General features: G+C 34.9%; 1 protein-coding gene across 14 annotated transcripts in view; it reads left to right on the top strand.

Moving 5' to 3' along the window:
• Positions 1-16,376, top strand: part of FER (FER tyrosine kinase) — a 476,299-nt gene that overhangs the window by 157,191 nt on the left and 302,732 nt on the right. For all 14 annotated transcript variants that reach the window (XM_089909164.1, XM_089909159.1, XM_089909160.1 and 11 more), the window contains one exon: positions 9,329-9,518. In XM_089909164.1, coding sequence (XP_089765290.1) covers positions 9,329-9,518 — 190 coding nt within the window. The remainder of the gene's footprint in view (positions 1-9,328; positions 9,519-16,376) is intronic.

Genomic DNA, 16,376 nt, shown 5'->3' on the forward strand with positions numbered 1-16,376 from the left:
ATTCACTGAACGTTATCTTCACTATGCTCCCTGTGTAATTACCTGGATTTTACCTTTAAGACTTAGAGAATTTAGATAACTTACTTAGAATCACATACCCAGTAAGTGATAGAAAATGCATGAGTTCCTGACTCCAAGGTTTCTGTCTGTTTGATCACAGTAATTGCTTGATCTTACGATTTTAACAGTGGTCTTAGGAGAATAAATTAGACGGGATAAGTATGTCAAGCAGTTCAGGGAATGAGTCCTGTTTAACCCAAGTTCTGTCACCCCTTTGTTATTAATGTAGTTTTTATTGTTAGCTTCAGGGTATAATCTTGAAAATGTTAAGCATATTTATATAACTAAGTAGTCATTTTGAAATCTCATTAATTTAGACATTGGTGGGGTTGAAGTTTGTCTTTGAATCATATGTTAAAATATTTTGCTAAACAAATAGTCTGAAAGGGATTCTAGGGTAAATGTTTGCATTTCATTTTCTTAATATTTCTTAAACATTTCCATTTTTTGTGTGTATATGTAAATATATATGTCTACATATATTTATTTAAATATATGATTAAAAGCAATTTTTATCTAGTTTCAAAAATAGATTTATTTTTACTCTGCAGACATTTATAGCTTCATATACCGTGTTAGTTAAAAGTAATAAAACAGGGACTTGCCTGGTGGCGCAGTGGTTAAGAATCCCCCTGCCAATGCATGGGACACGGGTTCTATTCCTAGTCTGGGAAGATCCCACATGATGCGGAGCAACTAAACCCATGCACCACAACTACTGAGCCTGTGCTCTAGAGCCCACGAGTCACAACTACTGAGCCCACGTGCCACAACTACTGAAGCCCGCGCACCTAGAGCCCGTGCTCTTCAACAAGAGAAGCCACTGCAATGAGAAGCCTGTGCACTGCAGTGAAGGGTAGCCCCCACTTGCCGCAACTAGAGAAAGTCCGCGTGCAGCAACGAAGACCCAACGCTGCCAAGAATAAATAAATAAATAAAAAATGAAAGTAACAAAACAATAAAACAAAACTACATTTTTTCCAAATACTAAAAATATCCTATATTAGATAATTTACATTCTTAAATTATTTCTAAATTAATGGAATTATGTGAATGTTTACTTAATAGAAATAGCATTTGTGTTCCTATGAAAATATAACATATGAGGGACTAATGTTAAAACCTTTAAATTTGGGTTTAACATAAATTTCTCCAAAACATCTTATAATAACAGTGAAAAAATAAACGATATGAGAAATCATTTGATAGCTTTGAGTCCTATAATTGAATAATATAAAGTGAAAAATGAACTTAAAGAATGGTTTTTATGTGACATTAAATTCACACTAAGAAACACAGAGTTTTAGCTTATATGAATGATGCAGGTCTCAGTTGAAGTACAGCTATTGCAAAATTTTATTTAAAAAATAGGGTGGGGCTTCCCTGGTGGCGCAGTGGTTGAGAGTCCGCCTGCCGATGCAGGGGACGCGGGTTCGTGCCCCGGTCCGGGAAGATCCCACATGCCGCGGAGCGGCTGGGCCCGTGAGCCATGGCCGCTGAGCCTGCGCGTCTGGAGCCTGTGCTCCGCAACGGGAGAGGCCACAGCAGTGAGAGGCCTGCGTACCGCAAAAAAAAAAAGGGTGGGTGAAAGGAATAAAATCAACCATTTGAAATGGTATAATTTTAATAGAACACAAAGCGTCACTCTAGTATACATATCTTTGCTCAGTACTTCCAACACATTTTTATTCAAATTGAAATAATACCCATCTTCTCCTGATCTATGATCCTTGACTACTGTAATAGAAAATAGTTTATGGGAAAATATACCAAGCAAATGTCATTTATGACTCATTGGCATAAAGAGCTGGTAATGTTACTATTGGTTTTAATGCTTAGTTTGATTTACAAAAAGTGAATGATTATTCAGTTTTGTATTATGCTGTACCATTATCACCCAGTACTTAAAAATACTTTGTACATTATAAAATCATAACTCTTAGAGCCATGCAAAATCTTAAGAGATCACTTGATTCAGCCTCCTTGTCTTTCAAATTATGTGACATCTGAGGGCCAGAAATTTTAAGAGACTTGCAAAGATTCACATCTGGCTTGTAGTGAAGGTAATACTTGAACCATCTGGAGTATTGTTCTGGTTTGCAAACTCAGGTACCTTTTATTTTTGTCTCAGAATTTTTAGATTATATCCACTAGGTGCTATGAATACAGTGAAAGGTTAAGACACATATGGTCACATGTCTCATGAAGCTTACACTTTTGTAGAGTAGACCAGTACAAAACAGAACATTAACAATTGTGATAATTGCTGTGAAACAAGGAGTTCAGATAGAAGAATAACAGAGGAGTACCCACTTAAGATAGGTGGTCAGGGGTCTTGTAGGAAATGGCAGTTTTGCTGAGACCTGAAGGACAGAAAGTGCCCTCCAAGTGAAGAATGCATGGAAAGAGTAGTCAGAAATAGGGAGTAAATAGCACCTGCATAAGTCCTGATCCCTTCAATGTTTTAAATTTATTTATAGCTTCTTGTGCATCTTGTATTATACAATCATGCATTTATTATAATTTTCTTCTTCTTGAAATATTTATAGCTTTTTTGCTCAATGGTGTTATAAGCATATAAAATAATTATAGTGTGTTACATAGTGATTATATAACAGTATTGTTTAAAAAGTAATTATTGAACAAAAGCAAGATGTTAATACATTTAGTAGGTCCTTGTTGATTATCTATTTTATATATAGTAGTGTGTATACGTTAATCTCAAACTCCTAATTTATCCCTCCCCCCCACCTTTCTCCTTTGGTAATCATAAGTTTGTTTTCTAAGTCTGTGAGTCTATTTCTGTTTTGTAAATAAGTTCATTTGTATCACTTTTTTAGATTCCAGATATAAGTGATATTATATGATATTTGTCTTTGACTTACTTCACTTAGTATGATAATCTCTAGGTCCATCCAAATTGCTGCAAATGGCATTATTTCATTCTTTTTTATGGCTGAGTGATATTCCCTTTTATGTATTTCCTAATTCTTGGTGTTAGGATAGTGTCTCAGAATGTCTAAGTGATTGCTGATATGACATAATAGATATTTAGAACTCCTGAAGAAGAATTTAAAAAGGCCTATTTCTAAAACAGATTATTTAGAAACCCAAGGTATATGAGATGATAGAAACCTCACGTTACCACAGGAAGCAGCAGTGAAACTTTTTGTTTTGGCCGTGCTGTGTGGCCTGTGGGATCTCAATTCCCTGACCAGTGATTGAACCTGGGCCCCGGCATGGGTGAAAGCACTAAACCCTAACCACTAGACCGCCAGGGAACAACCACTGATACATATTTTTAAATTAAATTTTAATGGAGATAATTACAGATTGGCATGTAGTTGTAAGAATTAATACAGAGAGATCCCATAAACCTTTTCAGTTCCCCTTAATGGTAGCATCTTGCAAAACTATAATATAATATCATAATCCGATATTAACATTGATACAGGCATGGTTTGGAACATTTTCATCACTGCAAGGATCCCCCATTTTGTACTTTTATAGCTACGCTGCCTTCTATCTCCCACCCCCTCCTTAACACCAGTTAAGGGCAACCAGTAATCTATTTTCCATTTCTATAATTTTGTCTTCCCAAGAATGTTATATAAAATGGAATCATAATGTATGTAACCTTTTGAGATTGTCTTTTTACATTTATTATAATTCTATGGAGATTCATCCAGGTACTTTCATTCCTTTTTACTCTTATGTAGTATTCCATAGCATGTGTATTAGTTTCCTAGGACTGCCATTTTGAAGTACCACAAACTGGGCAGCTTAAAAAAAGATATAAATTTATTCTATGACAGTTCTGGAGGCCAAAAGTCTGAAGTAAGGTCTTGGCAGGCTGGTTTCGTCTGGGCTCTAAGGGAGATTCGGTTCCATGCCTTTGTCCTAGCTTCTGCTGATGGCCGGCAGTTCTAGACATTCCTTGGTTTATAGAAGCATCACTCCAATCTCCGCCTCCATCTTCATATAGTGTTCTGCCTGTGTGGTCTCTTTTCTGTATCCAGATTTTCTTCTTCTTACAAGGACATCAGTCATGGATTAAGGGTCCAACCACTCCAGTATGACCTCATCTTAACTAATTTCATCTGCAACAACCCTGTTTCCAAAACGGCCACATTCTGAGGTTCCTGGGGTTAGGATTTGAACATATCTTTTTAGAGGACACAATTCAACTCATGACTGTATAGATATACCATAATTTGATCATTCAGCCTGTGAAGAATATCTGGTTTGTTTCTGTCTCCATATAGCTTTCTTTTTACTGTTTCCATATAGTTTTGCCTTGTACAGAATGTCATATAATTAGAATCATACATTATGTAGCCTTTTCAGATTGGCTTCTATCACTTAGTAATGTACATTTAAGGTTCCTCCATGTCTTTTTGTGGGCTGGTAGCTTGTTTCTTTTGAGCAGTGAAAAGTATTCCATTGTCCAGATATACCACAGTTTATCCATTCATCTGCTGAAGGACGTATTGGTTGCTTCCCAGTTGTGGCAGTTTTGAATAAAGCTGTTGTAAACATTCATGTGTGGGCTTTTATGTGGACATAAGTTTTTGACTCCTTTGGCTAAATACCAAGGAGTATGATTGCTGGATCATATGGTAAGAGTATGTTTAGTTTTGTAATAAACTACCAAACTGTCTTCCAAAGTGACTATACCATTTTGCATTTCCACCAGTAATGAATGAGAGTTCTTGTTGCTTCACATCCTCACCAGCATTTGGTGTTGTCAATGTCCTGGAGTTTGCCCATTCTCATAAATGTATGATGCTATCTCATTGTTCTTTTAATTTGCATTTTTCTGATGGCATATGATGTGGAGCATTTTTTCATATGCTTATTTGCCATCTGTATATCTTCTTCAGTAAGGTATCTGTTAAGGTCTTTGGCCCATTTTTTAATCAGTTTGTTTGTTTTCTTGTTGTTGACATTTAAGAGATCTTTGTATATTTTGGATAACAGTCCTGTATCAGATGTGTCTTTTGTAAATCTTTTCTCCTAGTCTATGGATCTCCTTCTTTTTTTTTTAAAGCAATTTTTAAAAATTGAAGTATAGTTGATTTACAATGTTGTGTTAATTTCTGCTGTACTGCAAAGTGATTCAGTTATACATATATATTCATTCTTTTCAAAAAATATTCTTTTCCATTATGGCTTGTCACAGGGTATTGAATATAGTTCTCTGTGCTATACAGTAGGACCTTGTTGTTTACCCATTCTATATATAAAAGCTTACATCTGCTAACCCCAAACTCCCCCTCCATCCCTCCCCAAAGCCCCTCCCCCTGGACAACCACCAGTCTGTTTTCTATTTCTGTGATTCTGTTTCTGTTTCATAGATAGGTTCATTTGTGTCATATTTTAGATTCCACATATAAGTGATATCATATGGTATTTCTCTTTCTGACTTCACTTAGTATGATAATCTCTAGTTGCATCCATGTTGCTGCAAATGGCATTATTCCATTCTTTTTTTATGGCCGAGTAGTATTCCATTATTTTTATGTACCACTTCTTATTTATCCATTCATCTTTCGATGGACCTTTATGTTGTTTCCATGACTTGGCTATTGTGAACAGTGCTGTTATGAACATAGGGGTGCATGTATCTTTTTGAATTACAGTTTTGTCTGGATATATGCCCAGGAGTGGGATTGCTGGATCATATGGTTTTGAATTTGAATTGGGTTGTTTGTTTTTTTTGTTGTTGAGTTGTATGAGCTGCTTATATATTTTGGAAATTCAGCCCTTGTAGGTTGCATTGTTTGCAAATATTTTCTCCCATTCTGTAGGTTGTCTTTTTGTTTTGTTTATGGTTTCCTTTGCTGTGCAAAAGCTTGTAAGTTTGATTAAGTCTCCTTTGTTTATTTTTGTTTTTATTTCTGTTGCCTTGGGAGACTAACATAAGAAAACATTGGTACGATTTATGTCAGAGAATGTTTTGCCTATGATCTCTTCTAGGTGTTTTATGGTGTCTTGTCTTACATTTAAGTCTTTAAGCCATTTTGAGTCTATTTTTGTGTATGGTGAGAGGGTGTGTTCTAACGTTGATTTACGTGCAGCTGTCCAACTTTCCATGACCGCTTCCTGAAGAGACTGTCTTTCCCAATTGTCTTTTATGTATTAGTAACTTACTTTCAGTAGTGCATGGCACAGTTCATTAAGATATTAATACACTTTATTATGTTGAGGTAAGTTCCCTCTACGCCTACTTTCTGGAGGGTTTTTAACACAGCCAACATCGTTCTCAATGGTGAAAAACTGAAACCATTTCCTCTAAGATCAGGAACAAGACAAGGTTGTCCACTCTCACCACTGTTATTCAACATAGTTTTGGAAGTTTTAGCCACAGCGATCAGAGAAGAAAAATAAATAGCAGGAATACAAATTGGAAAAGAAGAAGTAAAGCTTTCATTGTTTGCAGATGACATGATACTATACATAGAGAATCCTAAAGATGGTACCAGAAAACTACTACAGCTAATAAATTAATTTGGTAATGTAGCAGGATACCAAATTAATGCAAAGAAATCTCTTGCCTTCCTATACACTAATGATGAAAAATCTGAAAGAGAAATTAAGGAAACACTCCCATTTACCATTGCAACAAAAAGAATAAAATACCTAGGAATAAACGTACCTAAGGAGACAAAAGACCTGTATGCAGAAAACTATAAGACACTGATGAAGGAAATTAAAGATGGTACAAACAAATGGAGAGATATACCATGTTCTTGGATGCAAGAATCAATATTGTGAAAATGACTATACTACCCAAAGCAATCTACAGATTCAATTCAATCCCTATCAAAGCACCAATGGCATTTTTCACAGAACTAGAACAAAAAATTGCCCAATTTGTATGGAAACACAAGAGACCCTGAATAGCCAAAGCAATCTTGAGAGAGAAAAATGGAGCTGGAGGAAGCAGGCTCCCTGACTTCAGACTATACTACAAAGCTACAGTAATCAAGACAGTATGGTACTGACACAAAAACAGAAAGATCAATGGAACAGGATAGAAAGCCCAGAGGTAAACCCACGCACATATGGTCACCTTATCTTTGATAAAGGAGGCAAGAATATACAATGGAGAAAAGACAGCCTCTTCAATAAGTTGTGCTACATGTAAAAGAATGAAATTAGAACACTCCCTAACACCATACACAAAAATAAACTCAAAATGGATTAAGCACCTAAACGCAAGGCCAGACATTATCAAACTCTTAGAGGAAAACATAGGCAGAACACTCTATGCCATAAATCACAGCAAGATCCTTTTTGACCCACCTCCTAGAGTAATGGAAATAAAAACAAAAATAAACAAATGGGGCCTAATGAAACTTAAAAACTTTTGCACAGCAAAGAAAACCATAAACAAGACGAAAAGACAACCCTCAGAATGGGAGAAAATATTTGCAAATGAAGCAACTGACAAATGATTCATCTCCAAAATTTACAAGCAGCTCATGCACCTCAATATCAAAAAAGCAAACAACCCAATCCAAATATGGGCAGAAGACCTAAATAGACATTTCTCCAAAGAAGAGATACAGACTGCCAACAACACATGAAAGGATGCTCAACATCACTAATCATCAGAGAAATGCAAATCAAAACTACAATGAGTTATCACCTCACACCAGCCAGAAAGGCCATCATCAAAAAATCTACAAACAATAAGTGCTGGAGAGGGTGTGGAGAAAAGGGAACACTCTTGCACTGTTGGTGGGAATGTAAATTGATACAGCCACTATGGAGAACAGCATGGAGGTTCCTTAAAAAACTAAAAATAGAACTACTATATGACACAGCAATCCACTACTGGGCATATACCCTGAGAAAACCATAATTCAAAAAGAGTCATGTACCACAATATTCATTGCAGGTCTATTTACAGTAGCCAGGACATGGAAGCAACCTAAGTGTCCATCAACAGATGAATGGATAAAGAAGATGTGGCACATATATACAATGTAATACTACTCAGCCATAAAAAGAAAAGAAATTGAGTTATTTGTAGTGAGGTGGATGGACCTAGAGTCTGTCATACAGAGTGAAGTAAGTCAGAAAGAGAAAAACAAATACCATATGCTAACACATATATCTGGAATCTTAAAAAGAAAAAATGGTTCTGAAGAACCTAGGGGAGGACAGGAATAAAGACATAGATGTAGAGAATGGACTTGAGGACACTCGGGGGTGGGGAGTGTAAGCTGGGACGAAGTGAGAGAGTGGCATGGACATATATACACTACCAAATATAAAACAGATAGCTAGTGGGAAGCAGCTGCATAGCACAGGGAGATCAGCTCGGTACTTTGTGAGCACCTAGAGGGAATGGGATAGGGAGGGTGGGAGGGAGACGCAAGAGAGAGGGATATGGGGATATATGTATATGTATAGCTGATTCACTTTGTTATAAAGCAGAAACTAACACACCATTGTAAAGCAATTGTACTGCAATAAAGATGTTAAAAGAAAAAGGTATTAATACACGAAGTATGATAGCATTCCCAGAGATATTCCTCACCGGCACTGCCTGTTTTCTTGTGGCTTTAATATGGGTGAATTAATTTGAAATTCCTATTAAGGACAGCCTCCAAGGGCTAAAAGATCACTATAAGGTAACATGTGGCCTGTGTAGTTCTCTAAAGGAGGAATGGGGAAGTCTACTGTCTTTATAATGATGTTATGGGGAAGATTTGGGGACTTACACTCATTCCCTTTGTCCTTATCAGAACATCTTTCCCCAGCTCTAAAAACACACCCCTCACAATATGCACACAGCTTGGTTCCAGGCTGTCACCTTGAGTTGGTTTATTTTACTCTAGGCACAGATCTGACTTATCTATGTTCCATTTAAGATTTGAAATAAAGTAAGATTCTCCTTCAGTCATATCAGTTCAGTTTAGGCTCTACACTTCTGGACCTAAATGTCTGTACTTTGTGAGGTAGATGGTTTAACTGTAAAATAAAATGAATGCTATATATTGTAATACATTTGAAAGCATCTTGAATTTGGTTTTTGCTTCTAAACATTTCCTTCCATTTTGTTAATGCTAACATTTAATAACTACTGTGATGACTCAAAATCTGTTTAGTTTCATAATTCTTATGATTCTGAATGACTCTTATAAAGAGGAAAATGAAAGAAAATAGGAGCAAAATATACATATATATAGTTTCCTTTAAAGTCTTTATTTCTTTAAGAAGTTGAAATAATTTATATTAATCTGTTCTCTTTTAGTATTGTACTTCTGCTAAGCCAAAAACAGACACTTGAAGAGCTAAAACAGTCAGTCCAGCAGCTGAGATGCACCGAGGCAAAGTTTACAGCACAGAAAGAATTGCTAGAGCAAAAAGTACAAGAAAATGATGGGAAAGAGCCACCTCCAGTAGTAAATTATGAAGAAGATGCGCGATCAGTTACATCTATGGTAAGCCAAAGAGTAATCAAATGAGAAAGTTGAAAGAGTAGTATATAGGTAATAAGTGAATACAAAAAGTAATTCTGGTTGCTATATCAAATTATTACTCTTGTTAATATGCGGGTCCTATTAAACTTGTTTGTAAATGCAAAATAGACTTGTCAGTCACCTCAGGTCACCTGGAGAGCACTTTCAGGAACCACCTGTAGAGTCAAAGGAAAAAGCTCTTCTCTTGCCTTCAAAACTGAAAACAAAGACTGCAGTTGTGTTTATTCCTGGGAGACAGCAGGAAGGTAGGGTGTTATTCTTAAGATAGAAATAAGAAATAAGGAGAAAGATACTTATTAATTTTTTTCTTATGTAAGAACAGTAGAATTTATCTGAGATTGATGATGTGTTTATTGTTTTCACAATACAAAACACTGATTTTTTTTTTTTTTTTTGGTACGCGGGCCTCTCACTGCTGTGGCCTCTCCCGTTGCGGAGCACAGGCTCCGGACGCGCAGGCTCAGCGGCCATGGCTCACGGGCCCAGCCGCTCCGCGGCATGTGGGATCTTCCCAGACCGGGGCACGAACCCGTGTCCCCTGCATCGGCAGGCGGACTCTCAACCACTGCGCCACCAGGGAAGCCCAACACTGATTTTTTTTTAAAGATGATTTTTTTCTTATAAATAGCCTTAAACTACAATAAACACATTTAAATCTAGCAACTAGAAATTCAACTTTATTTTATACAGATTTATTAACTGTTTAAGAATGCCTAGTTTAATTACTTTCTCTCTCTCTTCCCCTTCCTTTCTTCCTTCCTTTATCTTATGTTGGTGGTTTCTATCAGGGGGCAGTTTTGCCCCCCAGGGGTCATTTGGCCATGTCTCCAGACATGTTTGGTTTTCACAGCTGGTGGATGCTATTGCTATCTCGTGGGTAGAGGCCAGTGATGCTACTAAATACCATACAGTGCACGTTACAGCCCATCCCTTCTTACTCACAACAAAAACTTACTCAAACCAAAATATTAATAGTGCCAAGGTTGAAAAAGCCTGAGCTGTATCCTTGGATTTTTCTGTGGGTAACTGTATGCAGTCCGTAAATAGAACTATTATATTATAGTTAATTATGCTATAGGTGATATTTTAGTAATTTTTAGTTTATGTGATTCTAAATAGTACAATTAGATTGTTAAATGGATTCAAATGTCTCCATAGGAAAAAAAGACTGCATTTGAAATGTCCAATTCTAGATAAATCTGGATATGAATAGGAAGTGTTTAAATTATTGTGGTTATTACTATTTTTTATTAATTGAGCCATAGTGATCTATACATTACATTGTGAATTATGGATTATAATTCGTTGCTGTCCTTTACTGTCCTACCAGACAATAAAGATCTTACCATGTAGACCAGGGACCCTACTGGAGTAATTTTCTTGCTTCTTGAGTTTTGATAACTAACATGCATTTTTTTCAGAGGAACTTCTGAAGGTTTATTCTTTTGCTTGGCTTTGAAACCTTAGTTAGTAAATCTTTTGCTCTCTAAGTGTGGTTTATAGTATTTCCTTGTCCCCATGTGGGTGTGGAATTGGTTACTTCATAGCCTTTTTTAGTGGCAGATAGGTTAAAACGGGCTACCTAATTTATTTTAAGTAATTATGTATGCAGATGACTCATGTTGGCATTATTATTATAGAATAAAAGATAGTTTTTCAAGTCACTAAATGATAGCATATCCCCATTTGATAACAGCAGCTAAAAACTAGACTTTGGAATTTAAAATATAACAGTTCATTAATTCTTATTTCATTAAGAACTTGTAATCATTTGGAGTTTTATCTTTCATAATCATTGAAGAAAAACTTTTTCAATAAATGAATAAATAATGTTTTAGAGAGAATGTATAATACAGTTTAAGAGGCTAAACTGCTTTCTGGTACTTTCAAACTTTCTCTTATACCCATTTATTAAATGATAATACCTTATAAATTTTTAGAAAGTGATGTCACATATTGCATTTATCCAGTTTATTTTAAATAGTTGAAATGCTATTTGTTTCTCTACATCTTATCTATTCACTGAAGCAATGACTTTAGTAAGTCTTTAAGGAATTTACAGAGGAATGCTATATGTAGTTTAAAGTAATAAAGTAACATTTTATAAATCAAACAGGACATTCCTCAGATTGATGGCATTTAATGAGTTTTTCAGTATGTTTTATAAAACAAGTAGAAATATTTGCAATTCATAGTTCTTAAAACTAAATAATACTCCCACGTATATCAGTGAAATTTTTGCATAATTCTATCTTTCAGTAATAATTAGAATATAACTTTTCATTTTATTCAAAAACAGTCAAAATATTAAAAGTATAAATGATTTTTTCACCAAATGACTGTTTAAGCATTGTTTTATGAATAACATTACCCAAAAAGCTTGAAATTAATGTAAGCAGTTCCATTGCTTTTTCCTCTTTATAAATTCTATCCTTATAAATGGTGTTTCAACAAGGGAAATTTAGTTGAATATTGGAAGAATTGGAAGAACTAAAAATTAAAGCATAATATCATGGAAAATAGTAAAAACTTGGCCTAAATATTATTTAAGAGTAAGTATTAACTATTTTACATGATCCTAATTAATGGCAGTGTTAACCAAAACTCAGACTCTTTGGTGGTGAATGCTTCTGTGGAAGAGTGCCCTTAAGGAACTGTACTGCTGAGATGGGCCATGGATTGTATGTTCTTATAAAAATTCCAAGGTCATTCAGATGTCAGGGTTAGAATTGTAGTCAGGCTCTTAGATGTACTGATGTTTATTTTGACTTTATAATTCGATGAGAATTAAGGCCCATCTATTAATTTACAGAAATCTAATAATCTGTGGAGACAGGTAATGTAAACATCTTTGTCAGGAAAAGTCATCCTTCTAGTGTTGTCTTTTTTCACCTAAGTCTAATTTTGGCCAAAATACCAAGGATAAAATGATATTGATAAATATTAAGTATTGCACAGTAATTCTCTATTATCTGTGGATAAGTATGTTTCATTTATCCATTCAAGCAATATTTATTGAGCACCTACTATGTGCTGAGGATATTTCTAGATGCTTGTAATATATCAGTGAATAAAACTAATGAAGAATCTCTCTTAGAGTTTACATTCTGTGGTGAATGGCAGTTAATAAATAAGTAAATTATGTATTATATTGGAAGGTGCTATATGTCAAGGCGTAAAAACAAAGCAGGATAGGGGATTGGGGGTCTAGAGGGTCACAGGTTGGGATACAATTTTAAATGCAATAAAGATAAGCATCATCGAGAAAGTGACATTTTTTATATAAATAATGTTCTTTTTAATGAAAAAAATGAAATAATAGGTTAATAGTCATCACAAAATCTCTGCATGGTAGGAGTTTTTTTCTTTATCATTTTTCCTAATTTCCAAGATTTTGAAAAACAGCATATGTGGCTTTAATAACTACAAAATAATAAATGTTATTAAATAAATATAATATATTCCTACTGCATAAAATAAGAATAGTAAATAAAATAAAATATCTCATAGTTCTACTTACCATTCAAAGGCATCCATTGATCAATTTTTACACGAGAAAGTGACGTTTGAACAAAATCTTGAACTGGGGAGCTAGTAAACCACTTAATTTCTGGGGAAAGAGCATTCTAGTCAGAGGGTGTATTTATTGCAAAGACTATAAGGCAGGTGCAGGTCTGGACTGTCTAAGGTACAGTAACGAGCTCTGAGTAGAGGGGAAGGTGAGAGTATAGGGAATGAGATTAGAGAAGTAATGGAGAACAGATCTCAGGACCTGTGGAACATAATTAAGGGTTATGGCTTTTCTCTGAATGAAATGGGGAGCCATTGGGTTGGGAGGTTATACCAGAAGATTGACATGCTCTGACTTTTGAATTAAATGGATCACTGTGTTGATAATATGCTTAAGGTTAATAAGAATGGAAGATTGAGGTTGTTACAATAACCCAGGTGATAGAAGATGACAGTTTGAGCAAGGATGGTATCACAGGAACTAACAGGAAGTGTTTAGCTTATGGATATGTTTTGAAGGTTGAGCCCATGAGATTTCCTGTGGATTAAATGTGGGGTATGAGAGAGAGGAGTCAAGGACAACTTTAAGGTTTTGCGCAGGAGCACTAGAGGAATAGAATTTGTTTCAAGTGCATGGAAAGAGTACACATAGAGCAGCTTTGATGAGGAAGAGCAAGATTTCAGCTTGTTTTTCCAAAAAAGAAAGAAAGAGAGGGAGGGAGGAAAGGAAGGAAGGAAGGAAGGAAGGGAGAAAGGAAAGAAAGGAAGGAATGAAAGAAAGAAAAAGAAAGAAAAGAGAGAAAAAGAAAGAAAGAAAGAGAGAAAAGAAAAGCAAGGAAGGAAGGAAGAAAGAAAGAGAAGGAAGGAAAGAAAGAAAGAAAGAAGGAAAGAAATAAAAGAAAGGAAGAAAGAAAGAGAAGGAAGGAAAGAAAGGAAGGAAGGAAGAAAGAAAGAAGGAAAGAAATAAAAGAAAAGAAAGGAAGGAAGAAAGAAAGAGAAGGAAGGAAAGAAAGGAAGGAAAGAAAGAAAGAAAGAAAGAAAGAAAGAAGGAAAGAAAGAAAGAAAGAAAGAAAGAAAAGGGAAAGAAAGAAAGAAAGAAACCCCATCAGTGTAGAAATTTGGTAGTTCCAGAGGATGATTTGGACTGGAGATATAAATTTGAGAGTTGTAGACATCAAATGGTATTTAAAATTATTTGCCTATAGAATGTCACCAAGTGAGAGAGGATAGAGAAGAACAGAGAAACAAGGACTGAACTCTGGGTCACTGCAAGTTAGGTCTAGACAAGGAGGAATCAGGAAGAGATTAAGAAGGAATGACCAGTGAGGTAGTAGAAAATCAAGAGAATTTGGTGTCCTCGAAAAATGTTCCAAGGAGAAATGAGTTCTAGAATTTCGGACATACCCGGTTAAGGCAAAAGAAACAGTTGTATTGACTGCAGGAATTTTCTAAACTTTTTAATCAAATTCCCAAGAGGAGAACTATAGCACGGAATGCAGCATCTCTGGAAATACTGTTCCAATCCCTTTTCAAAGAGTGTCCTGAAGGGACCATTGCGCAATGGAAACTGTACTTTGGGAAATGATGAATTAGAAGACAGATCCTTTCTTATCCATTTGAGTTATTGGCACTTAAATGTGCTGTTAATGCTGAAGACATTTGAGTTGTTTAAATGGACTATAGACCCAAGGATTATTTTATTTTATTCTTCACTTCTAGCTCTGCAGGCAGAAGAATCTGCCTTCTGGGGCAAATTAGAAGGCTAAACTCTTTGCTGGCTGCCCTATCTGGATAATGATGGAAATACCAAGATTTTCTAGTCCCTGACTAAACATTGTCTGACTTTACTCTCTCTCTCTCTCTCTCTCTCTCTTAATTTATTCAAAAATATCACGTTTGTTTTTAGCTATCCAGTTGTAAGAACATAAGTTTTCAACCAGTGTCTGTTGAATTGAGGAATTGAACTTCCTTTTTACTCCAGAGTAATCTAGTTATTTTCCTTTTAACAGCATGTGCTTTAAGCCAAATATAAGAATTTTTGTTGAAAGAATCTCTGTTATATGTCAAATCTGGCACCATGGAATGAGTTCCTACTTTTTAAATGTTTAGTTATCCTATAAGATAATTGCCTTTACTTTGATGTTTCTGAAATTGCACATTTTTAAGCCCTTTTACTAGACTACTACATAACTTATATTTATCTTCTCTGCATATTTTATTGACTTCAGCTTAATTGAACAGCACTATCAATAAAATCCTGTTTTGTTACATTTCAACCAACAAAATATCTGGTTTGTTGACTAAATATTGTCTGTATTATGATTCAATAGTAATTCATTTTACCATAATGTTCAATATATTTTCAATTTTATAGTTAGTCACTAAATTGGAATGATATCAATTGAGATGTATTGACAGCATCATTGAAGCTTTATCTGTTTTCATCATCAGGTATATTTTCTTTCTTTAAATACATAAGGTAAATGTTAATTCCAAGCCATACTATCAAATACACTGAGAAAAGTACCAGACTAAGAATCAGGAGACCTGAATTGAGCTTTTTCTCTGCTGTATAACTATTGTCAGGTTACTTAACCTTTCTGAGTTTTCTTTTCCATAAAGGGAGGAAATGAATGTATACCCACCTTGCCTGACAGGATTTCTGTGACACTGAAATGAGATTATGTTAAGTATTTTATATATTAAGAAATACTGTTACAAAAAGATTCTATTTTACTTTTTTCTATATATTAAGAAATACTGTTACAAAAAGATTCTATTTTACTTTTTTCTAATAGTGTACCTTAGTTCACATGTAAATTAATTTGTAGATACTTACTGAGTTCTTAAGTATGAATTGTAGATTTTTCTGTAGGATTATCTTTTGTAATATTTCTTATTTATGAAGGCAAAACCTTAATTAATTTCTCTGAATATGTAGTACATATACGTGCACAGGTGTCTAAGTGTCTTCTCCTTAGTCCCTAGTTCCCTACCTCAGAGGTAACCTTCCAGAAGCATTGTATACAAATATAAATATAAATTTATATTATATGCTTCCTGCTCTTTTGACACAAATGGTAAAACATACAATACTGTTCTGTACCTTACTTTTTACTTAATATATTTTAAGTATCACTTTGTAACAGTGAGTATACAGTTACTTCTTTTTTTTTCATTTATTTGTTCAACAAACAAATATTTATTGAATGTCAGGTGTGATTTTAAGTTCCGGGGATACAGTAGTGAACAAAATAAACATTTTTTTTTTGTCCTCATGGACCTTTCACTCTAATTGGAGGAGACAGG

Source organism: Delphinapterus leucas, chromosome 3 (assembly GCF_059928025.1).
Source record: "Delphinapterus leucas isolate spDelLeu-1000000601 "Yukka" chromosome 3, BTC_Dleu_Yukka2, whole genome shotgun sequence".
NCBI lineage: Eukaryota > Metazoa > Chordata > Mammalia > Artiodactyla > Monodontidae > Delphinapterus > Delphinapterus leucas.